We start from the raw sequence: 27,645 nt of genomic DNA on the forward strand, positions 1-27,645 counted from the left end.
TGCAGCTGGATGAGAGCGTGGATGTAGCAAATGTCGCAGAATTGCTTGCAAACATCAGATTTATATCAAAAGACAACTTTGTTGAGGAAATATTATTTTTGCAAAGCACTGGAAGGTAGGACCACATGAAGAGACATTTTCCAAGTTTTAGATACATCATCTCAAACGTCTCGTTGTGTGGGTGTGTGTTCAGATGGGGCAGTGGGGCTATGACAGGCAAAGAAAGCGGAGTGACAGCTTCGATCGGGCAGAAGGCCCCAAATGTAGTGGCAACGCACTGCATTTTCCATCGGGAGGCACTTGTAGACATCATTAAAAAAGAAAATTGCAACAGGGGGGTCCCCGCCAGAGGATAATGCTATATGGGGGTCCTTGGCATGGCAAAGTTTGGGAACCCCTGCTTTACACCCCTCCATCCGACGCTTGGCATTGTGCTTGGTGATGTAAGGCTTGATGCAAGGCTTGATGCATCGGCCATGAAAACCCATGAAGCTCCACAGTTTGGTGCTGATATTAAAGCCAGAGCTGGAACTCTGCAGTTATTGAGTCAGCAGAGCTTTGGCCACTTTTACGCACTCTGCGCCTCACCACTCAGCGACCCCGCTCTGTAACTTTACGTGGTCTGCCACTTCCTGGTTGAGTTGCTCTGGTTCCTAAACGTTTCCACTTTGCAATAATAACACTTTTGATCATTGAATATCTAGGAGAGAAGAAATGTCACGAACTGACTCACCGCATACGAATTCAGTGAGCTCTTTGGAACAACCCATTCTTTCACAAATGTTTGTAAAGGCAGACTGCATGGCTAGGTGCTTGATTGTATACACCTGTGGCAATGAGACTGAATGAAACACCTGCATTCAATGATTAAGAGGGGTGTCCCAATACTTTTGTCTTTATAGTGTATCATGCTGACTACGTCTACTACTTAGGTACAGGCTATGCTTTTAGCAAGACACTCAACCCTCATCGCTCCTGATGGTCAGGCCTGCATCATTGTGATTGTGGGAAATGGTGAAAGAGAGACAACATTGAAAAGTGCCTTGGATAAAAGCGTGATGTAGTGCCATTAAATATCTTATAAAAGCAAATACAGATAGTGCGTGCTTAGCATTTTCTGTATCTGCAATGACGTTAATATTTTGTCACATCCAAAGCTTCCACTCAGTTTATTTGAGACACCACTTAAAGAGCATCACAGATATGAATTGCTACTGCTTGCACTGCTTACTTCCCCCTCCAGAATATATTCAAAACATGCCTTTCCTCTTCGCTTTCAAATGTTCTGATTCATGTGTTATGCCCCAACCATTTACAGCTCTAAAATCGTTTTAGAAGTATTTTATGTAATCTGCCAGAATTAAGGAGGCCATAAACCCCTCTTCAGTGGTTCATTTATTTTAGACAATAATGAACTGTCTTTACCACTGCACATCCACCACTGTGCAAGGGTCTCGTGTCAAGTCAGGACAGCCCCTGGTGCAGGGAGCCGTGAGTAATGTGCGCCGTCACTGCCCCTCATGTGGACTATAGAAGAGATGCAGCGGTAATTTGTGTGAACCCATAATGTAGCACGGTGGTTAAATGGGAAAGGACCCATATTTCACATGTATCAACTGTTTACTGCAGCAGGTAGCGCTCGCTAGCCATCGCTAATCATATCCTGCCCCTCAGGCTACACTCTGATCACCTCTTCACTTCCGTCACTAGCTCTCTCCTCCTCAGTCACTCTCACCCTCCTTCTCTTTTCAATCTTTCCTCCTCATTCTTTCCTTTTTTTACATTCTTTGTAGATTTTCTTTAGCCTTTCTGAACCTGCTCTGCTGAATCTCACAGCACACGCGCTTCTGAATTCCCTTTTTACTCCTTCTGGCCTCTAAGCTCCTTACCTTTTTCAGATTTCTTCTAGTGCTTTTTGTATCCTTCTGCATACCCCAGCTGTAGCCCTCCATCTTCCTCCTCTCCTTTCATCTGTTATCTTTGAAGCGTGGGACCATTGAACCCTCTCAGCACTCTCTGGAGAGGGGGCTGAGCTGAGAGAGGGTCCAGGCTTCAGTCATTCTTCAGCCGCACAGAGGAGTAAGGACAGTGAAGCAGTGAGATGATAAAAGGAATTGGGATAAGAGTCCAGGTTTACAGGACCACCTGCATGGTTAGGAAGATCTGAGGGGAGGCGGGAGGGAGCAGAAGGGTGGGGGTGAAAGGAGACAGCTCAGTGCACTGCAGAGACCACCTGCGAAAGAAGGTAAAAACCCAAAGTAAGGAGGGGTTATGGAGAGAAGGAGGTTATTGCTCACACAAAGAACTATACGGTCAAATACAAAACTATATGATACGATTTGGTACGGTCTGTTACGATGGAAGACTATTCGATAAGATTTGATTGGATACAATTATTATTATATCTCTTTATCGAAGGACCATGCATAAAATACAATCATTTTAAAAAGAGAAGAGGTGCTATTTGCCAGCTACACACTTAACAATCAATAAACATTTAAACATTTCATAATGCCTATCACACTAACTAATACAACAGATCAAATACAGATGTATTCATTATAAATACTATTACATTAATCTATATAAATCTAATTGTACGACTCATTTAATACAACATCTCCAATAACAGTACATTTGGTATGATTCTTTGCGCTATACGCTATAATTTTACACGATTGGATAAGAAAAACAATACGATTTGATACAAAACTATATGATGTGGTACTATACGATTCGATACCGCTGTAGAATAATGTAGGTAAACAAACTGGATTAAATTAAGAAAATGGTACCTTAGCTGTATAAAAAGAGCTTTTCATGTCTGCATTGTCCGATTCATGGAAGTATTAACCTCATCTTTAAATAGTTAAAAAGGCTTTGGTTTGTGGAAATGATGACCGTGTTCACATTGCTCATTTATAGTCAAAGCTGAAGATTAGCCAATTGCCGAAACATCATAACAGGAGAGACTGTTCATTTGTATTCATGACGACAGTGACAGAAATGTAGCCTGTGTGTGTATTTATGTGTGTGTGTTGATTAATGATGTCAATGACCTGACATTAGAGGTCATTTCCCCTGTGCCACCTCAACACACCCAACAGCGGGAGAGGAAAATGGACCGTGGCAGTTAGCATGATGCTAATGAGATGATTGTACATGACCACCTAGCTGTTAGCTCCGCTGCTTTAATGAACTTTGATGGCAGTGATCAGGGTTGCACCAGAGTTAAATGTATTTGCTGGTGGGGTTATTCATCTTCTGTGCGTATTGTCTAAAAAAACTTGCACCTGCAAACAGAATTTCATTTGCGGAAAGATTTTCAAACGTCAACTTATTTATTTCTGTCTCTTCCAGGTGTTTCCTTCAACAGTGTTTACACTCAGATCTGGAGGGTGCTGCTACATCTCGCTGCAGACCCTTTTCCTGAAGTGTCAGATCTGGCCATGAAGGTCCTCAACAGCATCGCATACAAGGTACGGGTGTTCTTTAGATGTGGTGCACTTTTAGTGGATGTATTGAAGATCAAATAACAATCAATGTGATGATTTTTGACTGTTAGTCATTTTTTAGGTGAGGGTCAACACATATTTTAGAGTGTAATAATCAACTTTTTGTCTCTGTATCCGTATGTCAGCTCTTTTCACCACATGGTTATGTGGTGAAAAATATGTTTCCAGCACACACACACACACACACACACACACACACACACACACACACACACACACACACACACCATCCTTCCCATGGCATTCTCTTTCTACAAAAGGCCATTACTTTTGTGCAAATGCAATTAAGGGCCAACGACTCCCCGAGGCTCGGCAGGTCAGAGCAAAGAGACTGCTGTAACTTAAGGAGCCATAATAACCACGGCAGTCCACCGCCCATCCCGACCCTCAGGCAGAGAGGCTCTAGTTTCCGAGCACCAACACCAATTTCCCCCTCACAGCGACACCTCTGCAATGAGACTGCTACTGGACTGCAATAAAAAGCAACAGGACTTGATTCACAATCAAAGGCAATAAGACTTCTGTTCTACAGCTAGAGCTCTATGCTGATTGTGTAACACCAAAACACACTATTGTGTACCTGCAGACCTAGAGTCAGCTGAGCAAGCAGTGGTGTCATATTTATCAAAGAGTGTCTCCTCCAATAGACAATCTGCACCAACCCCTTACCTTCTGAGTCACCTTCACACGTCTGTTAATTGTAAGAGCTGAAGATTTAAGACTTCAATCACATTGCAAGCCAGACTCCAACGCTAACAAATATTGCTTCCTAAAAATCTGAAAGCAAAAACATTACATTCCTAAGTTTTAAACCTGGAGTGTTTAATATATCGGAATCACTTACATAGATAACTGTTTGTACACAGCTTATCATTTTAATGCTCATCTTTCATAGACCTCAAAGACTTGCAAATGGCCTGCGATTGACTTTGACTTACGCTTAAGGACTTGTGACTTAACTTGGACTTGTTTACATTGATTTGAAACCAAGATTAAATTAGAGAAGACTTGATTGAACAGGTCTTGAATGATCCAACACTTGTCTTTTTATTGATTTGGTATCTTTCCTTAACTTAATATTTTTAAGACTTATACTTATTTTCTTTGACTTTGGACTTGATTTGAACTTGTATTTTTATTTCTTTTTTGTCTTGTCTTTTTTGACTGGAGACTTGACTTGACTATTTCACTTGGGACTATTAATGTACTTGTCTTCTTTGCCTTGGGAATCAACCCGCAATGTTCTTTTGGAATTAAGACTTAACTTGTCTCCTTTGATGTGATGCTTGACTTTTACTTGTCTTATGTGACCTGTTATTTGACCTGTACTCCTCTTCTTTACTTGTTTCATTGACTTGAGACTTGACGTGTACAGGTTTACTTTGACTCAGACGTTTCCTGATTAGGTGGACTTTTCCTGATTTATATGACTGTTTTTTTTTTTTATCTTACATGAGACTTTAATTTTTTCTCAATTCAAAATTGTATCTGATTTGTGCAAAATGTCGTCTGACTGGGATGAGATCACACACTCATCGACTCCAGTTTAACTTCATAGTTAAGCTTCTTACAAAGTGTTCATGTTCTATTTTCATGACATGAATACGCTGAAGAGAAATTCTACATCTTGAGTCATTCTAGGACGCTCTGAATTTAGGATGACATGCAGTCATATCAATGCCCAGAAAGAAGTCCGGTCAATTTAACGTCGGCTGTGGCAAACAAAAAGATGAGTTTTCCATCTGACACTCTTTTCAGAAAACACAATGGAATACGTTTTGAATATCAATGTTGTATCTCTTTTCAGTATGCTAAAAAAGAGGAAGAACAGTGTGACATTTGAAGAGAATAACAATTTAAGCACCTTTTTAAAGGCCTTACTTTCTGAAGTTAATGAGTTATCATAGATGGAGCACACATTATTTCTTGCAGAGACAGTTTAATCAGAGCACATCCATCCCAAGTTCACAAGTGTTAACATCAGCCTAACTGGGAGATCCAGCTCTTTTAATTAGGTTTTTAAATGTCAAATGTTAGTGATTTGGTACAAAATGAACAAGGTCAGCAGCTAATTAAAATTGACTTGCTCCTCAGATGATGAGAGCATTAAATGATTTTTAATAGCCACCTCTTGCTGCAGGATTCTGGGGTGAAAAGCCTTGGGTCTTTTATTCTATCCTGACTCATCTGTGCTTCTTTAGTAAGTCTGGCTTGCTGGATAAAAGAAGCTATATGCACTTTTAAAAATGTTTGAATGTCATTTTCATTTGACAAATATAGTGGCTGACAAGTGCAAATGTATTACAAAGGCCCAAAACATTTCCACTAGGAGAAACGCACTGCATTTTGAAGTCAACTACTTGACAAGATGTGCGCAGCATTTAGAAAAACATTCACCAATTGGACGAAACAAGTGCAGCGTTTACTAAAATCGCTGCTTGTAGCTCAAAACACAATGGAAACGGGGGCACTAAAAGGTGACGCACACAGCTAGCTTACAGCAGTTTTGCAATAATATTGTAATGCAAGCACATTGTTAAAATAAGCCAAAAATAACGTTATTTTAGGTTTCCATTGACAATGATATGTCATGTTCGCCAACTTTATTACCTCCAAATGTCAAAAATCCTTCGGCCCCAGCTGTGTGCATCACTTTTTATTATCCCCGTTTCTGTTGCATTTGGAACTTTTTGCTGCGTTTTGTTCATGCAACGATTTTAATAAACGATGCGCGTGTTTGTCAAGTTGGTGAAGATCTTTCTTTATCTGCATGTGTTTTGGCACATTTGTGTTGTTTTTATTGCACCGTTTTTGAAAGTGCAGCACGTTTCTCCTAATGGAAATATTTTGGCACCTGTTGGCCACCGTAAGCGAGAGGAGACTTGAATCCCCCACCTGATGCAGCAGATATTTCCTCTCACACACCCCATGACACTCAACTTGACCACTTCCATGTCATCATCATACATCAAGGCGGTGCTTGGCACTTTCTCCACCAGCTAAACCTTTCAGAAGCACCTTCAATAATTGAACCGGAACATTCAGAGGTTTTTCTTGGCCGTCAACAGCTCTCACCCTTGCATCCTTGCTTACAGCGCTATCCATGCACTCTTTTTCATCGTCGACTAACATTCTAGCCAATTAATGATGGAGGAAGTGGGATGACACAGCAGAGTGTGGAGAGAGGCAGCTGTGAGAAACCATTACGCCACTTTCCTGCTAATGCGGGCGCTTTGCATATCACATGTTCTGGAAAGCTAGTCAGCAGATAAGGCGTGTTGCCTCCTGCGTTGTTTTGTAGCATGTTTGTTCACAACATGTTGATGATCTGCAAATGTTGAAGAATAATCCATGAACATTAATGAGACAATTGATGAGCTCGCAAGTTTACATTCATACCAGCATCTGGTCAAACGTGTCTAGAATGTTCTTTTTCTTACAAAGATAGTTGGATGTTTTTTAAATGGGGTTATATGAGGTACTTATCCATAGTCAGTGTATTTCCTGCTGTATATGGTACTTTATAGGAACATACAGCAGTAGCAGCACGGAAGCAGAAAAATGTATTTTAGACGACTAAAAGAAAAACACGCTTCATTAAAACTACACAATATTTATCATATTGAACCACTTTACTCAAAGCCACCATACTCCATTAAGAGTAATTTGACTAGGAGTGTGCAATGATTTTAAATATGGGACTACAGTATAAGTACAAGATATATGTATCAATGATAATATGAATAATGTTTCAAAAAAGATTATTCCCTGTGATATTGCAAATCATATCGTAGTTGCAACATAAGTCAAAAATAATCACAAGGTATTTTTTTCCAATTCATGCAGCCCCCAAATGTTACCTCTCAACTCAGTGTTATTTCCTCTGTCTTCCTCAAGGAGTGTTCTGCACGGTCAAATCACCTATTTGTCAATAGTTTCTGATGGCTTTGGAAAGAGTGATGTCTTATCCTTAGAAAGGGCTGTCTGACAGCAATGTAAAGTGTTGAAAATATGTTATTAATTAGGTTGGCCTTTTTTTTTAAGGTGGCTGATGCCTCCTCTGCAGCAGTACATTGCTTAGCCCTGTGCAAATACAATCTGTTTCTCTGCGAACACGTTTTCCAGTGGCCAAACAGTGGTACTTCCCCTTCCGTGTCAGTCAGTGAGGTCATTCGGACAAAAAAAATGTTTCCATTGACCTACATTACATTGGGAATGACATGTCTGTAAATCAGTGGATACATTTTTTTTATGTCTAACAACTACCCATTAGGAACAGTTCTATAGCCCTTATTCACATCCTTAGGTCCTAAGAGTTATTTGCTGAAAGCCAAATCTAGAGTTATTTTCCCTTTCCATTCATTTGACTGAGAAGAGAAAGTCCAGTTCTCTTTATACAAGAAAATGTGTCCACCTCCGTCTACTGCCTGTGGATAATACTTCATATACTGTAACACTTTCAAACATCGAAACTATCCTTTTAAGGCATGAAATACTGGATACTCTGACAAAATACAAGGTTGTTAATGGATGCACTCCAACATGTAATGCATGAGAGGCTTGATAAACTCTGTTCCACCCTGTAGCCTTGTGTTTTTTTAAGTTATTTTAGTTTGAGCTTTTACTGGTTTAAAGCTGCACAAGCAACCTCTTTCCAGCTCTTCAGGAGGATTAAAGCTGCAGTGTGAACTTCAGTTTTGCTGTTTAATTATCATGTCATTGTCTTTGCATGATGTCTGCCGTGCACTGCTGCATTCACACAAGCAGCTACCCGTCACCTTTCTGTCTAAAGTCATCAACCTTTCCTCTGTTTGTCCCTTTTTACCATATAAAACCTTTATTTACCTTTACCTTTATTACCTTGTGTTTGCTTGATTAGAAAATATACTTACGTCAGTGACTGAGTTATTTCCATAATAACCCTTTCAGCCGGCGTTACTGCCCTTTTTTACATTTCAAATTGCCTTTTAATGAAGCAGTAACAGCTAACCCGGGTAACTGATGTGTTCTCCCCGCCACAAATGCAAAAAAGTGGATTTAATTTGTTTAAACTTTGCATTCAAAACTTTTCTCTCTCCCCCTCAGCCTTTTAGACAAACAAAAGATACTCGATGCAATCGTGCAATTAGCATAGAAATGAAATCAGAGGTAGTAAAATGCGTTTGCCTTTGTTAACTAGATTTACAGCGCTTCTCTCCACCTGGCTCGAGTAAACAACATCTCTGCTATTCATCAACGATGCTTTGCCTCTATTGTCTTTATTAGGTTTACCCCTCCCCTGTGAGCAGCCGCTAGACAACGCACAATGAGAAGTTGTACTACCTGCTCCGTTTAATGACATCAAGTTTGAGGCTTTTAGCCAAACTTTGCAAAATGGGAATTGAAATTTGATATTTTCACATGTTAAAATAGGAATATTTTGGTCACTGTAAGTTGGCCAACACTGGAAAGTATCCCAACATTTTTTGAATTATACTAGAAGAAATTAAGAGATGTTTTAATGTCTGAGTGACATAAGGTGCATATATTTAAATCTAAACTTTGTTGTAGGAAGTTATAACAAGGGTAAATGTCAGTCATCACTTTAAAATGGACTTCTTTCACTTCTCAAGAGCAGGTTATGTTGGAGATCAACACAAAGAAATGCACTGCCTGCTGACCAATCAGAACATAAATAATATTACACTAATATGAAGAAGATTAAGACTATTAAGGCATTTTCCAGACTAAGGGAAACACAGTTTAAACTGCCAAATGCAGTAAGGACCGCTGGCAATAAATCGCATACTGATTGAATGTCTGAATGATCAGAATAAAACTGCCAATATAGGAAAGATTTGACTATAATTACATTTGCAGTAAGCCAGCTTACTTATTTTATGATCATAGACTTCACAGCATAAGTAACCTGAGCAATTTAGAGCAATGCATACACTTATCATTCATATCACATCATATTTTCACTTATCTGTGTCAGCCTATTGAGCCGCACGTTGCGGTGCCACACCTCGTGCACAGTGTCGCAGACTGTGCATTGTTAGTGCTAATTTGCTACAGATGAATCACTTGTATGTATGCTGTGAGGGATTATAAAATAACTCTCTTCCCAGCTGGACGTGCCTGGAACACCTCCCTAGGGAGGCGCCCAGGTGGCATCCTTACTAGGTGCCCGAACCACCTCAACTGGCTCCTTTCGACGCGAAGGAGGAGCGGTTCAACTCCGAGTCCCTCCCGGATGACTGAACTTCTCACCTTATCCCTAAGGGAGACGCCAGCCACCCTGCGGAGAAAACCCATCTCGGCCGCTTGTACCCGCGATCTCGTTCTTTCGGTCATGACCCATCCTTCATGACCATAGGTGAGGGTAGGAAGGAAAATGGCGCGGTAGACAGAGAGCTTTGCCTTCTGGCTCAGCTCCCTTTTTGTCACAACGGTGCGGTAAAGCGACTGCAGTACCGCTCCCGCTGCTCCGATTCTCCGACCCATCTCACGCTCCATTGTTCCCTCACTCGAGAACAAGACCCCGAGATACTTGAACTCCTTCACTTGGGGTAAGGACTCATTCCCTACTTGGATTGGACAGTACAAATGTACATGATTTAAATAATTTACTTAAAAAAAATTCTAATATCACAGTCAACTTTTCATCGTTGACATATGATGCTCTCCTGACAGTATGCTTCTACATGTTTGTTTCTGGTTTAAATTTCTCCGCCTCTCTCATGTGAACGTGCTCATAACCTGAATGATAAACCCTGGGTTGACCTTTAGAGACATGCAGGGTGTGTTGAGCTGCTTTCAGACCACAGGTGTCTCTCGTGAGGATTAAAACTTTCTTTGTCCCCAGGCAACCATGAACGCTCGGCCCCAGAGGATCCTGGACTCGGGCTCTCTCACCCAGTCGGCCCCCGCCAGCCCCACCAGCAAGGGCACACACATCCACCAGGCCGGGTGAGAGAACAGCTAACACACACACACACACACACACACACACAAAGAAACATTACCACAATAAAGCCTGAAACAAATGCATACAGCAGCATTCCTTCCAGCAGGACTGAGACACAGAGTGAAGAACCTACATTTGAAGAATACTAAAACCACTTCAAATGTCTCATTTTGTTTTCATGACAAAAACTAGTACGTAGTTCAAGGCTGGTAACAAAGCAAGGAGTCACACACACAGCATTCATTACATTTCATAAGATATTTTGTTATGTGGTCTGTGCCTGAACAAGAACAGACAGGAAAAAGTGATACAAGTAATGACTTAATAATGACGCTAAACCCTGGATATAAATATGATATGATGAATATGAAATATAAAACAGAGACGTTTCCGTACTTGTTTCTGTTGACATTAAAGCTACGTTCACACTCACAATCACAAATCCTTTATCTGTCCCACAGCGGGGACTTTTACAGCGTCAAAGTTAAGGAACAATGCAGATTAAAATGCTAGATTAAATAAGTAAACTAACCTATTCAATAAAAAGGCCAGCACGCATTGATAAAATACAAATAAAATGTTTAGAGGTCCTCATCCAAGGTGAAATAAAATGAGTAGCAGAATTATAAAAGTAAATTAACTTAACAAAATATGTTATGAAGCAGCCAGAAGTACATCACTAAATTGTAATCAAAAATAACCAAAAAAAATGAATGGAATCTGAGGGGGATATATGAAGCCAGATTAGAGGGTTAGCGAGGTATGTTGAACCTAAAGCCAGAGTTTTCCGTACTTCAAAGGTGGTTTAACCCGGCTAAATCGCCATGGCAATTTACACTGCATACATTACCTGCTTTAAGCTTCAAGTCATCAAACACCACCGATCAACTAGTTCCTTTTAAAAGCGTCACTTTATAGTCAGAGAGGTAAATATTATACAGTTACAGTAGCACACACTGTATGCAATGCACTCGTTTTTTGTATCAGTGGCAATCTATGCAGAGCATCAGAACAATATATTATTCATCAGTATGAAGTTCACTTGCAGATAAAATGTGATATAATTCCTTCAATTGGTTGGATTGAATTGGTGAAATAGTGCATTACTGCGAACTTATCTTTAGACATGAAAGGTGAGGCTGATGGAATCTAACTTCCTGTCCTTACATTAAAGTCTCTGCTCCTCCAGTGGCTCCCCCCCCATGCCCAGCGCCAGCAGCTCCAGTCTGACCAATGAGGTTCCCAAACCCCCGGCCAGAGAGCCCCCAGCCACACGGCCCCCCTACACCCCCACCCCGGGAGGGCAGGCGCCCCACTCCCACCAGTTCCCCCGCACACGCAAGATGTTTGAAAAGGGACCGGAGCAGGTAGGGGCCGCACCAGTCTGTGGGGGGGAAATTTTTGTTGTTTAGTTACCTCTTTAGTTAACTCTTTGAACTGCGGGAAAATGTATGTGTCTGTGTAGGGAGGGGAGGATGGTGACGAGCCGTGCCACAGGAACTATATCAGCGCCTCCCTGCAGACGGGCCTCTGTGATTGGAGCGCCAAGTACTTCGCTCAGCCCGTCATGAAGGTACTGTCCTCTCTTTTCTTCTTTTCACTCCATCCCATCAGTGTGTCTGTGTGTGTTTGATTCAACAATAGGCCACAAAGTCATGCTTTTATCATTTTGAAACATGTGTGAGGGGGGGGGGGGCTGTGGCTCAGGAGTTAGAGGGTCGGTCTGCTCCAGTCAGAGGGTCGGCTGTTACCATGTGTCTTTGGGCAAGATACTGAAACTTACCCCAAATTGCTCCCAATGGCATGGCCAACTGTTTGAGTGTCTTTTTCTGGCAGCCTCTGCATGAATGTGTTAATTCTGACTCCTTTTGAGGGGTCGTTAGTCCTGGACAAGCGCTTTATAAAATGCATTTAACAATTGCAGTCCACAGGGTTCCCGCGGGGTCTTAAAAAGTCTTAAATTTGATAATCTGAATTTAAGGGCTTAAAAAGGTCTTTAATAGCACCAAAAAAATAAGAAAGGTCTTAAATATGATCTAGAAGGTCTTAAAAATTATCGGATTTGAAAGGTACTTCTGTGTTGCGATAGCGTCTATATGTGTTTTGGGGGAAATGTCCGGGCTGCAAAGTAACCAGTACGGTAATAGCCTTTCAGTTCCCCCAGACAATTTGTATTGAATTAAATCAACATGGAACCAGTAATCACTAACTTTGTTTCCCCCGGAAAAAGGTTGTTTTAGCCAACCTTGCAATGTGAAGGGTATAGTGAGAACATTCATCTAAGCTTCTATGTACTCAAAAACTGACGGCCGATCAACTTCCGAACCAACGACATCAATGATCCGACCCACAAGAGNCAATTGAATTTCAAGAATCTGTAAATAAGGCTGTCTGTCCTCATAAGCAAAGTAGTAAACATTGTATAAAGATACATAAAGTGAAAACTGGATACAAAATCCACAATCAAGCGTCTTTGAGCACCTGTAAAAGCGCTAACAAATTAAATCTATTATTATTATTATTAATCAATTACAAATTAAATTACAATTTCAAGAATCTGCAAATAAGGTGGTCTGTCCTCATGAGCAATGTAAACAACATTGTATCATTTCGATACCGAAAGTACAATATATTGAACACTGTGCTGCTGTCATTTCCCACTAATGATAACCTGAGATGGTGAATTATAACTCACAATGAAAATTGTTCAGGAAAGTGGGTATAGAGTAGACATGTAGAACTAGATAAGCTTATGATAAGCCAGCCTTGTCTACTTATTAAGGAAAAGTGGGAGGTTCTTTTTAATGAACATTAGCTTCTCTGCTTTATCAGCCATAAGTCTGTTCCTCTTCTCATCAAGCACATGAGAGGCAGCGCTGAACAGTCTCTCGCTGTCAGTGCTTGTGATTTGATCTTACTCCGCATATTTGTCCGGGTGTTTTGATTTCAAGTGGTGGAGTAATCCCGAAGTGGTGAAAGTCTTTGCAGTTACACCCCCTCGAGAAATGTCAGCTGAACACGTTTTACAAATCGCAATCCGCGCCTCTTTCTCTGATAGGCCGAAAGCCGAAAGGGCCTTTTTAACCATTTTCGGCCGATAATTTTCGGCGGCCGAATATTCGGTGCATCCCTAATCAATATTTTGGGATCGATCCGCCCACCCCTAGTTCTCAACATGCTTACTTTTTCATGGTCGGGCTAAGGTAGGGCTAAGCCATTTCTTGGTATGGCTGTAGCCTACCCCAGCCATACCCTGGCGCCGCCACTGATTACCCCACCCATAAAAAGCATATTAGGGCCCCTTTAAAGCTGGTTTAATGCAAATATCTGATATATTTTATGGTTTGCTGACCTACAATTAGCATGTAATTTGCTTTGCTGGCCCCCACTCCTTCCGCTGACATTCAGGCTCCAAAAAAACAAAATGGAGACAGTCACATGGATACCTCAAGGCTTTAGATCTAAAGTCGAAAACAAAATGGTTGACGTTACTGTGGCTAAGTCAACGCATCCACCACTTTTCGCTTGTTGCTAAGGGTCAGTTGAGCTACGTCTAGCTGAGTTCGCAAAATTCTGCAATAAGGCAACCTTCAACATCTTTAAAGCCATGGTAACAAGAAAATAAGTAATCAATACATGTTATGCACTAATTAGCTTGCTACAGAGCCGGATGCTGCAGTTCATGTTTGGAAGAATAGTGAATGCTTTGTCAGAGGTAACCAAGTGGATCTTGACTTTAAATTATTTGTCCGAAAAAAACTTCTGTTGGATCCTAGTTGCTACACGTTTGTAAACATGTATCTCAGAACCACATTTCCTAAAAGCCTTGAAACAGAAAGCGAACATGCTATTTTGGAAATCGAAGTGAATCTGGTGAAGGACAATGGGAGAATAGAGGCTGGTAGGTCTTTCTCTCACAAGGATGCTCTTATCACAGACGCTACAGAAACAGCATCCTTTCCTCTCCTCTTGAATCTTTGACACCATGCTTCATTTCCTCCTCCACTTTCTCTCTAAGTCACTTCCTCCTCATGATTTTTTCACAATCGATAAACATCGCACCCACCTATTTCCCGACCTTGCTTTATATATTAGCGTCAATCTTTATCAGCATCTTTTAATCCTAATAGGCTCCTTTTACAGTATTTTGATGTGGAAACAGAACGATGTAGAATAGCAGAACAAAAGACTGTATCATTTGATCCTCTCCCACTGCTCACCTCCTCTCAGAGTTGTGACAGAGCTTAACTTTCTTCCAAGGAGCCGTCTCTGCTTTCTACTGTTCTACTTGGCTTAGGTTGTCAGGAAACCCCAGTTCCCAAAGGAAAGCTTCAGATCTTCCACAGTGACGTCATCCTGCCCGCTCAGGCGTCACACTGCCTGTAGCGTGTGTACGGGGGGGGATAGCACGAAGGGAAAACCACTTCACAGAACTGCGCCGAGTCAGTGACACATTCACAGCCGCACGCGCCAGACGCCGGCTCATTTCCGAGGCTGTTAGAAGAGTGGAGGCATTCCCTTTGAAGCTCGCAGCTCTGTGATGAGCAAATCTGGGTTACAATGAGAGGGGTGGAGAACGGAAGATTCCCAAACACACAGAAAAGTGTGCATGCTTTACTGATCATTTTAAGCACTGCTAATGCTCTAATGACCTTCGCCAGGGAAGTAATGTCATGTTAAGTTCTGTTTTTTTCTGCTTGTCAGCAGGTTTACTGGCCCATTATATTGAAACATGGTGGACTCTTTGCCAGATTGACATGCTGGGAGCCCAAACAAGAGGCCAAGTCACAATTGTTCCCTTCTTTTCTTGGTGGTTGGTTTGTCCATTCTGGGCTACTGTAGAAACATGGCTGTCCATAATGCCTGACCCTAACATAACTCTAATTTTAGCCTGTGTAGGAAAGAAGAGCTTGATTTAGTCAAAAGACATACAACAATTCTTAGTTACAGGTGGTTATACACTAATAAATAACATAGTTATTGTATATCATATTCAATTTCTTTCAAAAAACATATCAGTCTTACACTCTGAACCTTCAAGACAGGGCCTCAATTTAAAGGATAATGCAGAACTTGCATCGTGATATCTTTCCAGTCCTCTTTTTCTCCTTTCATCCACTTCCTCTCATCCCAAACTCCCTTTATCCTAAATCTTTCCCTCCTCAGTCCTTTTTCCTTCTCCCCTCTAGGCGAACAACGACTCTCTGACTCCAATCGAAACAGTTTGCTCAGAGTTTAGGGGTCAGAACTCAAGCATCTGAAACCTTAAACCCAACCTTTCAGTTTTTAATGCACACGGTCAACCCTCAGCTGCTCAGAACGGGATACAATTCTGCCTTAGAGGGAACCTTTGTGGGTCTTAGTTACCCACACAGAAATCAATACGGACATGGAGAATAGATATGTGAGAAGGACGGACGGGAGCAAAGGAGTGTGGGCAACGTTCCCTCAGCTGTAAATCTCCTTACAGAGGTGGAGGTAAAGATAGCTTCAATGTTCATTCTCTCTTTAAGCCTCCTCTCTTTCCTTCCCTGCTTCAGATCAAATGTTCTCCCCCAATAACATTATCAAAAACAATAATGAAATTGTTTGCAGTGTTTTTTTCCCCTTGTTGAATCTTTAACAGCAACATCTTCTTACTAGCAGTACATCATCCTGTTCATGTGCCAGTGTGCCAAGACACTCTAACCTAATTAGTGATATATTTATCTATTTTTTTGCACACATATCTTGATTCCACTCCCCTTTTTTTAATCTCTGGAGAAGGCATCTGCATTGTTTTTCTGCACTATTATATCTGGTGATGGAGTAGCTCTCCCACACACTGCAGCTCATTAAACCAGTGCTGAGGACTTCTTGGTCTCTTCCTTCACCTTTGAAGAGCTCTTCCAGGGCTAGGGTTAGAAAACTGCTGCAGGATTACAGGGACCTGCCCCAGCCTGTGCCTCTCAGAGAAAGTGACGGGGCACTCTGACTGGCAGGGAGACTTCTCGGCTTTAGAATGTGTCTAACCTTTACAGACCAAGGCCTGAGGTTCTGGGAGGTAATATACCCTACGTTTGTGAAATGAAGCTCAACCAACCTATTGGCCCTCGAGCTGATTATTTTGGACAGGAGAGGAGCTTACATCATTTTACATAGGAGATTCCAAGAACTTGAAACTGTTACTGAATGTATAGCAGGCCCACTTTACAGACCGGAGAAGTTCCAATTGTGAGAATATAGAACATTACCGTCTAATGCCTCATTTACAAAGCAATGCTCGTCTTGACTTGACTCAGTTTTTGGAACAAGTTCATTTGTCTATTTAGATTTTTTAATCCAGATAGAAACTGCTAGGTGTAGGCGGCATTTTCAGCTGATCGCTAGACAAAACTGCTGTAACTTAAAAAGCTTGCTTGAAACCTTAACTGAGGTGAAACCAAAACTGTACCAGGTACAATCTAATTGTTAATAAAAGGGAACCAGAGTCAAGAGCAGGTCAAGTTGAGTAGAGCTATGCTGTACTGAAGTGGAAATGCAGAGTCAAATTCAAAAGCAGAACAACATCTGTATGTCCCTTAAGTAAAGGTTTTCTTTGAACGTATGGCGCATTTCCATTGCAGGGCCTTGCTCGGCTTAGTACGGTATAGTTAGGCCTTGTTAGGCCAGGCTCACTTTATGCTGCGTTTCCATTACAGTTTAGTAGCTGGGGCAGTAATAACTATAGTAACGCAGTGTAGGCGGAGCCGTGATCTTCAATGCGAAACACAAAACCAACATCAGCCGTTAGCTGTTAGCCCTCAGAGCTCACAGCTCCTCATATCTGTTCAGAAACTAGACAAAAGTTAAACAAGTACAAACCACAGACTGTCTGTGTCATGGCGAATACAGTCGCTGGTTTATTTATGTATCCGCTAGCTGGTACTACACCAAGTGGAAACGCAACCAAAAACGGGCCGGGCACGGCAGCTTAAACCGCGCTGTAGTGGAAATGCGCCATTAGACTCAGTAACACTAGGCAGAGGAAAACCATCTGCAACAAGTGAAAAGTTATTTTAAGACCTACACAGCACCTGCCGGCAACTTTCAAACCAAAAACTATTAAACTGTCATGCTATTAAAGAATTTAGACCAAAACCGGATCCCAGACCAGGGCCATGTTGTAAATGTGAAAATAACGCAACCCGAAGTAACACAGTATCTGGTCCTGACCTGAGCCACTGACAGGTTGCTGAACTCTGAGAAATGGTTTTGATTTCCTGCCTTCCTACTAAAAATGCGCTTCTCCAACAATTTATAAGGGAAAACATGTTTCTGACACTTGGCCTAAACTATGAACCCCTTTGCTTTGAATCCCAGCAAAGGCTGCACAAGAAAATAGCCTTAAGGCCTTTTGTCACATTGTGACACTTTCATGTCAGGAGCCTCCATCCAACTTCACATCCCCGTTTTTGGATTACGTTTGCAAAGCCCCGATGGTAACAAGGCACGAGGCAGGGCAGCCAAATGTAGAACAGGACACAGTGTCCGCCCCCCCCTAAAGCCAAAGAGGAGAGGGCTGCCTTACTTTCACTTATGCAGCCAAAAGAAAAGGGACAAAGACAAAGATGACACCAGGAAGAAAACAACTGTAATCTTCGACAACTTCATGGGTCGAGGAAGGGGAATAGAGAGAAATTAAAGGAGTAAAAAAAAGTTGAAACATAATTAACAGTATGTGGATCAGGACTCTCAATCTAATCTGTAGAGATGTGAAGTCAGTGTGCTGTGCAGCAGCAGGAAAGCTCTTCCAGTCGCTGTCAGCCCCCGTCCCCTGATTTCCCCGGCTCCCTGGAGTTTTACAGGATAATCCCTCCGGAGACGGACTGGGTGGCTCTATGCTATTAAAATCATACAGAACTAGCACACTCCCAATTAAGCACGGACACCTTTGAGGCCAGCTTAAAACCTTTAAAAAAAAAAAACATGACAGAAGCCATTTTGAGGCAAATGCTCTTGTTCTTTCAAAACGCATTTTCTGGATTCAAGACAAATTTGCTCTGCAATTGACAGTTCTAAAATCCCTCCCCAAAGCAGCGGTTGTCCTAACTGCTTAGAAAAAGTATCTAGGCAGGTTTGTCTTTGTTTTTTTCTCTCCACATGTTGAAGTGATGTGCGCGGGCCCAGACCCGGCGTCATGGGCGGGCCCCATGGGGCCGGGCCCGCCCATCCAGGATTTGGGCCCGCCCATCCAGGATTTGGGCCCGCTGTTTTAATCAGGGCTGAATACAACATTTTAATTGTTTTATTATTATGTTTATTGTTGTTATTTGTAGGGCTTTGTCCTAATATTTATTTTTGTTTTAAACTATGTTGAAAGATTAGTTTAATATCATTTTTTTTTATTTTGCTATGAAATTCTGAATGAAAGGCTGCGCGCGAGACTGGTTTTTCACTGGGTTGAGTCCTGTGGTTGGGTGGTGTGGGTTTTTGAGTGAGATGCGGCACAGCAGCCTGTCAGTTTACTCTTGCTAGGTTAGTTTGGCTATTATCATTTATATTTATCTGCAACAATGGATATCAGGAAGTGGTTCATGAAAGGAATATGGCAACTCAGCGCCAGATGCAGGCACATTAGAAGAAATCGGTTACGTTACCAACGAGCTAGCAAGCCAGCCAGGGACAAGGGAGGCTGGCAATCAATTATATTTTGAAGAGAAATTGACTCTCAAGCCGGCTCTCTCACAAACTGCTCTGTGCGCAAGCAGACCGCTGCACACGCTCTCTGCCTCGCTCAATCTCTCTCTCTCTCTCCGTTCTGCTCAACCTCACTCCACCTCTCCACCCTGTGTGTGCGCTCCTCAAGTTTGCCTGCGTGCTTGCCCGAGTTGGCACAGCGTTACAAATGTGCCACAAAAACCAACCAATGGATGTAGCCCATAATAAGACCGTCAACAGCCTTATGGCAACCTAAAACCCCTCTCTTTCCGTAACAACAATTCACGAGCGCCTCCCTCACCCCCCCCCCCTTGACTTGACTACAACACTGTGTCATAGCTTTCATTAAGATAGAGATGTTGAGGCATGTTTGATGTCCTTCTGTGCAATTATCATTATCCAAACCTGGAGCATTTACAACAAAGAAAAGCAATAATATATCCACTGTTCTTCTCTTTCCCTGACTCTGCTCCTCACCTTGTCAGTGACGTCTTCATACTCCTTCTCCGTGCCCCTGGCCTGCTCCTGGAGCCCCTTGGCGCCCTCGGTGCTGCCCCCCGGTGTCTGCGGGGCGTCCTGCACCAGACCCTGGGCCAGGTCCCTGAGGTACACCACCTGAGGCTTCAGGGAGCGGAGACCCTCCTGCTGACTCCTCAGACGCTCCAGACTCTTAGCACTGCACGCCTGGGGGGGAGAGAAGGAAACACAAAGCGCCAAAGCTTTTATTTATGTCTTCATAAAAACCATAGTAGTCATATTCTATTTGCCACTTTTGTATAATACATATTTATATTGAGAGGAGTGCACAATCACCGCTACCCTCAATATGTCATCACATACAACAATACATTTTTTTATAATAACAAATTAATGCTATACTGTCAAAATAAGTAAATACAGGTTGAAAAAAATCTACTTAAATAGATAATACATATTTATTAAAAAAACATATTTGAAATTAAGTAAATATTGTATTCTTATATTTATATGAAGTTTAGGGTAACCAGTCATCAAAAGCCATATCATGTTGTCTGTCCCATAGATGGGGTTATGAGGGGTCTTTAACTCAGTTAAGTGTTTACCCTTTGGTATAGAGTAAAAGAGACTTTTTAAAGAACAATAAAAGCAACATGAAGACAGTCGTCTTTTTCTACCTGTGGACCCAGAGCCTCCTGGACTTCAATTTGGTGCTTGGCGGCCTCCAGCCTCCTCTCCGCTGCCTGCCTACTCTCCTCAAACTCCTTCAGACGTCCAGCCAGCTCCTCCAGCTGGGAGGAGCGCTGATGGAGCCTCTCCCCCAGTCCGTCCACCCTGCGGTTCAGCTGGGCCTTCTCATCTCGTACCTGCAGAACACGAGTTCATCAGTTTAGCTGTGACTTTTAAAGACCACAAATAAAAACAAGCTAACATACACCCAAATTCCTCAAGCTTAATAATAAAAAACACACTTGAGAGTAGAAACCAACGTAGTAGTACGTACCTCTTCGTCCCCGATGCAGCATTGCTCCAGCAGCTGATCTGCTGCTGTGTTGAAGGCCTCGAGGAGGGGTTGTCGTCTTTCGATGTCCAGGGATAGACCTCGGCCCTTCTGCAGGGCTTTATCCAGCGCCGCAGGGTCCAGTGATGGCTGGATCTCAGCATCTTTCCCCTCACACTCCGCTAACCACGGTACCAGCTCGGCCTTGTGCTGCTGGTAGGTTTCTGCTTTGCCGAGTGTGGCTTTCAGTCTGCTCTCTCGATCCGCGATCTTCTGGTTCATCCCATCCCAGTCCTGTTTCAAGGAGGCCAGGCGAGACTGCAGGGCAGAGCGCTCCTCTCCGCCCGCGGGGAGAGAGGCGAGCAGCGACGCTCCCTCGGCCTGCAGCAGCTCGTAGGAGCCTCTCTGACTGGCGACCCCCCGCTGGAGGTCGTCAGTCTGAGCCAGCAGGGAGCGGATGGCCTGCGGCTGACAGGGCAGGGAGTCTGGGGAAGACGCTCTGGGATCCGACTGCTTGTCGAGCCACGAGCGCAGCTCCTCAAACATCTGCTGGAACTGCTGCGTGGACGACAGAGCGGCCTGGAGCTGAGACAGCCCGTCAGCTAGAGGAAAGAAAAACACAGGGATATACAAACATAAACACTGAGAAGCTCTTTCAAACTAAAAGAAAGACTTTTGTTGTATTTATTTTTGGTGGATTTGTCAGTTTCATTGAAATCAAAACACTATTCCTATTACAGCTGAAGGGATTACGTTTGGAAGAGAATATGGTTTGACCACATCAACTTGTCATCATCATAGTAGAGCAGAGGTGCCCAGTACGTCGACCGCGGGGGCAATGCTGGTAGATCGCGAGTCATTCATAAAAAAAAAATCCAGCTCCGTTAAAATAGACAAAACAGGTTTTGATCCCTCCTCCCTTGGCCTCCCTGCCACTTAATTCAGGAGTTTACTTGATTGACAGAAAAAGCGACCCATCGCTTTCCAGTCTGTTAACCCAGAATGCAAAGCGATACAAAATCAGTCAAGTGCCGGGAGAGACAAACAAGAGACAAACAACAAAATGAGTGCGGGACCGAGCAAAAAGCTAAAGACATACCACTTCCACCCAGAATGGGAGGAAGAATATTTTTTTGTGAAGTCACATTCAAAGGTTATTTGCCTTATTTGTAAAGCAAGCGACGCTCTGCCAAAGAAAGGTAACGTGGAGAGGCATTATCGGAGTGTTCACAAGGCATATGACAGCGACTTCCCACCGAGTAGCGAGTTGAGAAAGAGAAAGGTCATGTATTATTGCTACACAAACATTATCTCGCAGTCTTAGTGTCGCCAACTCGTTTCTAACATGCAAAAAGACAAACAAATGCGTCTATGGTCGGTGTATTTTTGATCTTTCCAATCGAGACGAGATCTCTCTCCCGTCTGTGTGCGAGGGGGCGGGGCAGTTTACACACACGCAGCTGCTACATGCAGCAACACACTGAGGAGATGGCGGAGAGAAGCGCTCCAAGGTGTGGTTAAATGTTACCCGTCTTGAGGTGGACAATGCTCGTTGCCAAGAGTGTTTAGCATGTAAGGGCGGTAACACGAGCAATTTGTCTAAACATTTAGCAAAAGTGCACCACATTCAGAAGGAGGAATGCACCGGGTTCGACTGTCTTTCTAGTAGCTCTGTAGCCCCATCCGTGAGTAACGTTTCCACGTAAGGTGTTATGTATGCTAGCAGCAACACACAGAGTTAACTCAATTATACAAACATGGGTTAATGATTAGAGGTTATTTATTTTGTTAAAGTTTCAGCTATTCTGTTTACAGTTCTGTCATCAATTATTTAATACGATTTGTTAAAACATTGTTGTTTCTTTTGATGTGAAATATTATTTATTTTATTTAAATAAAAAGCAGTTAATTTTGTTCAAAATGTGTTTAGTTAATTTAATAATATATGTATTTTTGAATCAAGTGTTCATCTTTATTGTCTTCATTGTTAGTTTCCACATGCCTAAAACAACCTCAAGCTAAATCTAAAAGTTGATGGCTAAATAAGAGCGTTTGAGAAATTGTGCAAGGCATACAGTAATATAGTCCGAATAGTCGATTAATCGTTTCATTAATCGATAGATTAATCGATTATCAAATTAGTTGTTTGTTGCAGCCCTATTGCAGTTATCCCATGTATAAATAAAACGTGTTATTCAGCAACCCTTGCAATTTGGGATTTTATTTTTGGTTGGTAGACCTCGGTGAGCTGGTCATTTCAAAAGTAGCTCACCAGCCAAAAAAGTGTGGGCACCCCTGTAGTAGATCATTACCTCTGTAGAGAAAATTACTACCTGCATATAAGTAAAGCATAAACATACCAGAACACTTTGCAGTCTTTAATTTTGAGAAATGTACGTACGTACTTAGTACATGAATTAAAGGAGAACTATAACTGATCATCATGTCCAAAATTCTATAAAAAATTAATGATTTGGGTCTGTAATGACTGTTAACAGATTATCTGGCGGATAAAGGCAAATGTAATTTCCATTATCATAAGACTAATATATTGATTTAGATTGGATTTTGTTGTTTTAGTAGTCACTAATGTGTGATTCATGTTTACAAATGTATTTAATTTCAGTTTTCAATATACAGTAGGACAATTTAATATTTACCCCGGTCATGACCATCTATAAGGAAAAAGGGACCATTGTGTCATTAAACTCACTAAAAGCACATATCAACCACATGAAGTCCACCAACCTGCGCGCTCCTCTAAACTCCTGAGCGGGGCGCTGACGCTCTGCAGGCGTTTGCTCAGCTCCTCCTTCAGGTACGGCTCGGCCACGATGCTGCTCAGCTCGCTGCAGAGCCTCTCCGCCTCGCCCAGCTCGCAGCGCCGCCTCTCCAGCTCAGAGCGGATCTCACCTGTCTCCTGCAGGCGGAGTTTTAGCGCCTCGGGCTGAGCGCTCAGCGAGGCCTGACCATCCAACCTCTCCCCCAGAGCAGATACACTGGAGGAGAGCTCTCTGAGCAGGGCCTGGGCGGGAGAGGAGGGGGGTTAGGAAATAATGGCGTCATAGTGACAGTATAACATGAATCCATACTGTCAAGTCAATCTGACTTACCTGGTACTGTTCGCTGGTTCCTTGCGCCTGGTCGATGTGGTTTGACCTCTGGGTCAGTCGGTTGGTAAGCTCCTCCCACTGCTGGGAGATGGAGCCCAGCTCAGACCGCACCTCCGCCAGGTCCTTGGGGTCCTGAGCAGAGTCCCCAGTCTGGGAAAGGATTCCCTCCGCAGACTGGGTCAGCTGCTCAAACTGCGGCCGCCTCGTGTCGAACTCACGCAGCATGAACTGGAAGATAAACGAGGAGAGATTCAAATATTAATTTGAATGAAATAAATATTTTAATCAAAAAGTACGTTTTTTGTTTGATAAATAAAAAATAGCATTTAGAAAAGCAGGGTTTTATTATTATTGTTTTTAATTTTAAGAAATTATTAAAATTAGGAATTGTATAATTGGAATACATTTTTTATATAAATGTAACAACTTGACTTTTTTTATACAATGCTAACTAAATATTAACACATAACTTTGTGGTTTGTAATTGAATGTACACATATGTCTTGAAAATGTATCAAATATTTTCATACTATCAGCCTGAGTTCATGATAAGTGCATTTGAATGTCAAAATAAGAGTATGAAGGAGTATATGTTGTATTAACAGCCAATGAAATTACTAATACACATTATCTTTTGTCATTATTCCGTTTTTTTTCTTGATGTATTTCTCCTTCTGCTGGATTTTGTGTATGGATTACCACATTGTGTGTGTGTTTGCGTACATATTAATGTTTTGTATCACTTGGTGTTATCCCTGTCTTCCATCACTAACCTGTGCTTGCTGCTTCTGTGTGTTCAGCATGTTGGGGTCGATGCTCAGGGGCCCCAGCACGCTCATCATCAGCTCCTTCTCCCTCAGCCAGGGGCCCAGCTGACTGGCCGCTGAGGCGAAGCTGCCCAGCCTATCAGCACACGTCTCCAGCTCCGTCTGTCTCTGCGCTGCCGTCTGATTGGCCATCTGCCAGCGCGAGTCTGGGAGAGTAGTCAATTGAGAGTGGGTTATGAAAAACGTTGCTGCACGTGTTTGTAATTTTTGGGGGTTATGAAAAATAAAGGGTAATATGAAATAATATCAATAATAGAGATGAAATCCAAGGTGAATCAATGTGTAGAAGAAAACTATTTAAATGATTTCACCCTTTGTCCCTCCTCCTAATTATTCTCTCCTTCTCCCACTATGACTCATTTTCTGGGCATCCATCAGTGTGTGTGTGTATTCAGTCCAAATGGCTATGAAAAGGCATTATCGAATCTGACATATAAAAGGCCCCTTTCTTGGATTTCACCTTAAATATTTCTGTCTTGGTTACATCATAGGAGGCTGGTAAAAATATCAGATATGCAAGACAAAAAATATCTTTGAAAAGAACACTTCCCACTCTGTCCCTGGATTATATCAATTCCTCGGTTCCTCGCCATGTCTCGAAAAAGTATTTCAAATTCAGAGGCTCCATACCACCTTCTTTTTAACGGTTTTCAAAACACACCACAGTAAGGATACCTAATCTTGTTTTCATCTTTTCTCAGTTTTTAAACACATTTTCTTTTGCGCCTCAATTAAACTCCTTTTGTTTCCAGTGTTTTTTTACATGGTAGTTTATTTCATTGGCAGTGCAGTCATCCGTTGTTGGAAGGCTGCAGCCATTCCTGCGTGATGGCTTTCTTGCTAGGAGCCAAAAAATATTGAAAGACATATTCATCTTCTGCCAATATACCCTGGATTTTGCCCAGGTATAACCTAACAAAAGAACAATCAACCTTTATTTCAAATATTTTCATTACAAACTATTGCCAATAAGAAAATAAATTACAGGCAAGACAGACATAACGTAACATAAGTTCACCGACTGTTTTCACTGATCATATTTCTCTAAATGGATGATTATTTAAATCCCTCAGGCCTTGTCCCTTCTCTGTATCTGGGTTTTTCTTCATAATGGCTACACAGGGTCTTTGACTTGTACTGCAAAGTATTCCTCAAAGCTGTCCCCCCCATCATTTGACTATAGTTTCTGCCTCCAGTTTCTGTAAAGTGGCTCCCATCATCTTGTCAAACGCCCTCATGTATTTTTGTGTCATCTTTAGCACACACCTATCTCCTGCAGCTGCTGCCTCCAGGTGTCGGCCTCGGGAGAATCTGGATTGTCAGCGATCAGTTTCCTCAGCGAGCTCTTCAGCTCCTCCACCTTCCCAGAGTGCTCCGCCAGCTCTGAGAGCAGAGCCTGGAGGACGGGAAGAAGACCAGCAGTTAAATACTGCATCTATTTCATATGACTTCATAACTTAGATGAGGCAAAGAGAGTCTTGATGTGTGAGTTTAACAGGAAAGACAATGTAATGTGTCCATGTCACTCTCCTGCAGATTTCATAAATGAAAATGGATTAAAAAATTTACATTTTAAAATAATTTATTTGGTTACAAATAATTTCAATGTTTAAAGACTTTAAACAACAGGTAAAGATTGTAATATATCTTATTATGTTTTATTTATTTATTTTTGAAGACCCCAAAAAAATAAAAAAATAAAGACAGTTGCACTAATTAATAATATTAATATATTATAATATTGCAATCGTCTATAATTGAATTATATACAATGAGTCCAAAATAGCTGAAGGACTAAAAAAAGTATACTCTATGAGTATATACCGTGATCTTATTACATGATTTTCATTGTTAGAGAAAAGCCCAATAGAGGGATCCGGTCCTACCTTGTTCTCCTGGGCCTGGGCGCGGACCACCTCCGGTTTCGAGGGGGAGGCGGTCTGTCCCTGTTTCAGGCTGCTCTCCCTGTCTGTCAGCCAGCTCTTCAGCTCCTCAGCGCCCTGCCTGGCCTTCTGCCTCAGCTCCAGAGACACCTCCTGTCTGCCCAGGCGCTCCTTCAGATCCCCCCCCAGCGCCTCATACCGACCGTTCACATCAGACACGGCTACCTGGAGCTCCGTCAGGTCTGAGGGCACAGTGAGGGAAAGGAGGACATGGATTAGCATATTGCTATTGAGATTAGCAGAAACAAACACAAATAGATAGGTAATGTAAGAACAATAAAGTCAACACATATAGTAAGGTAGGGTAATAAGCATGGATGGATTGTGTGAGAATGGGCCCCTGGACACAGAAATGCTGGAAGCCCCCAAACCCAGTCTACATGAACCAAGACCACCAAACACAAAGAGTCACAATTCGTGCCTTGTTTTAGTCGCTTAACATCTATGTTAGGTTTCTATGTGGTAGTTTTATGTATATTTGTAGTATTTTATTGCATCTCCTTGAGGTTATTGTTTGGAGTTGTTTGAGTTTTCCATCTCTTTGATTGTCTTGTGCAATTTTTCAAAGTTTTGCATCTATGTGTAGTCGTCTTGTGTGTCTTTTTGTAGTTTTGAAACTTTGATGTTGTCTTAAATGTCTTTATAATCGTTATGTGTATGTATTTTGGGTGTCTTGTGTTGTTTTTTTTAGACATATTTTGAGTGTCAGGACCCCTGGGAGTGTGACCTGTAGGACAATGCTAATTTGCTAATGCTAATAAGGTATACAGTTGAGCCATCAGACAGCTAGTACATGTAAACAGGGCGATATTTATTTTTGCATTGGCCAAATGCCACAGACAGATATTTGCATGGACAGACAGCTGATGGAGACAGGACAGATGAAAAAGAAAACAGTAATCATTTAAGAGTCATCATATAAAGTGACCAGCAACATAACAGGAGCCAAACTCAAGGAAGCTTTTGTTCTACTCATTTTGAGGAGGAACTGAAAGAGAAAGAGAGCTAGAGGGAGATCTCACCTTTACAGGTGTGGATGCCATTGACACTGCTGGGCCCTGCCGAGCCATTGATGTGAGGAAGACCTGGGAGGGACACAGCGGACTGAGACAGTGCACTACAACACTTGTACAAGGTCATAC

The 27,645-nt window shown here is 42.1% G+C and overlaps 2 protein-coding genes across 2 annotated transcripts in view; one reads left to right on the forward strand and one right to left on the reverse strand.

Moving 5' to 3' along the window:
- Positions 1-3,204: 3,204 nt before the first annotated feature.
- Positions 3,205-15,725, forward strand: LOC104948213 (regulatory-associated protein of mTOR-like). Its single transcript, XM_010774383.1, has 6 exons — positions 3,205-3,247; positions 3,361-3,479; positions 10,363-10,466; positions 11,654-11,831; positions 11,930-12,037; positions 15,654-15,725. Exons 1-6 carry the CDS (start codon positions 3,205-3,207, stop codon positions 15,723-15,725), a joined length of 624 nt encoding a protein of 207 aa, XP_010772685.1.
- Positions 15,726-18,284: 2,559 nt separating this feature from the next.
- LOC104948214 (microtubule-actin cross-linking factor 1-like) overlaps positions 18,285-27,645 on the reverse strand; it is a 91,329-nt gene continuing 81,968 nt past the window's right edge. The window contains exons 52-61 of the mRNA XM_010774384.1: positions 27,526-27,588; positions 26,447-26,685; positions 25,827-25,956; positions 24,507-24,706; positions 23,734-23,961; positions 23,369-23,645; positions 20,624-21,222; positions 20,298-20,486; positions 19,609-19,827; positions 18,285-18,326 (exon numbers count right to left, since the gene is read on the reverse strand). Of these exons, the coding sequence (XP_010772686.1) occupies positions 18,285-18,326; positions 19,609-19,827; positions 20,298-20,486; positions 20,624-21,222; positions 23,369-23,645; positions 23,734-23,961; positions 24,507-24,706; positions 25,827-25,956; positions 26,447-26,685; positions 27,526-27,588 (2,186 nt within the window). The remainder of the gene's footprint in view (positions 18,327-19,608; positions 19,828-20,297; positions 20,487-20,623; positions 21,223-23,368; positions 23,646-23,733; positions 23,962-24,506; positions 24,707-25,826; positions 25,957-26,446; positions 26,686-27,525; positions 27,589-27,645) is intronic.

The sequence above is a fragment of the Notothenia coriiceps genome, unplaced genomic scaffold (assembly GCF_000735185.1).
Source record: "Notothenia coriiceps isolate Sejong01 unplaced genomic scaffold, NC01 NC01_scaffold00013909, whole genome shotgun sequence".
In the NCBI taxonomy this organism is placed as follows: Eukaryota; Metazoa; Chordata; class Actinopteri; order Perciformes; family Nototheniidae; genus Notothenia; species Notothenia coriiceps.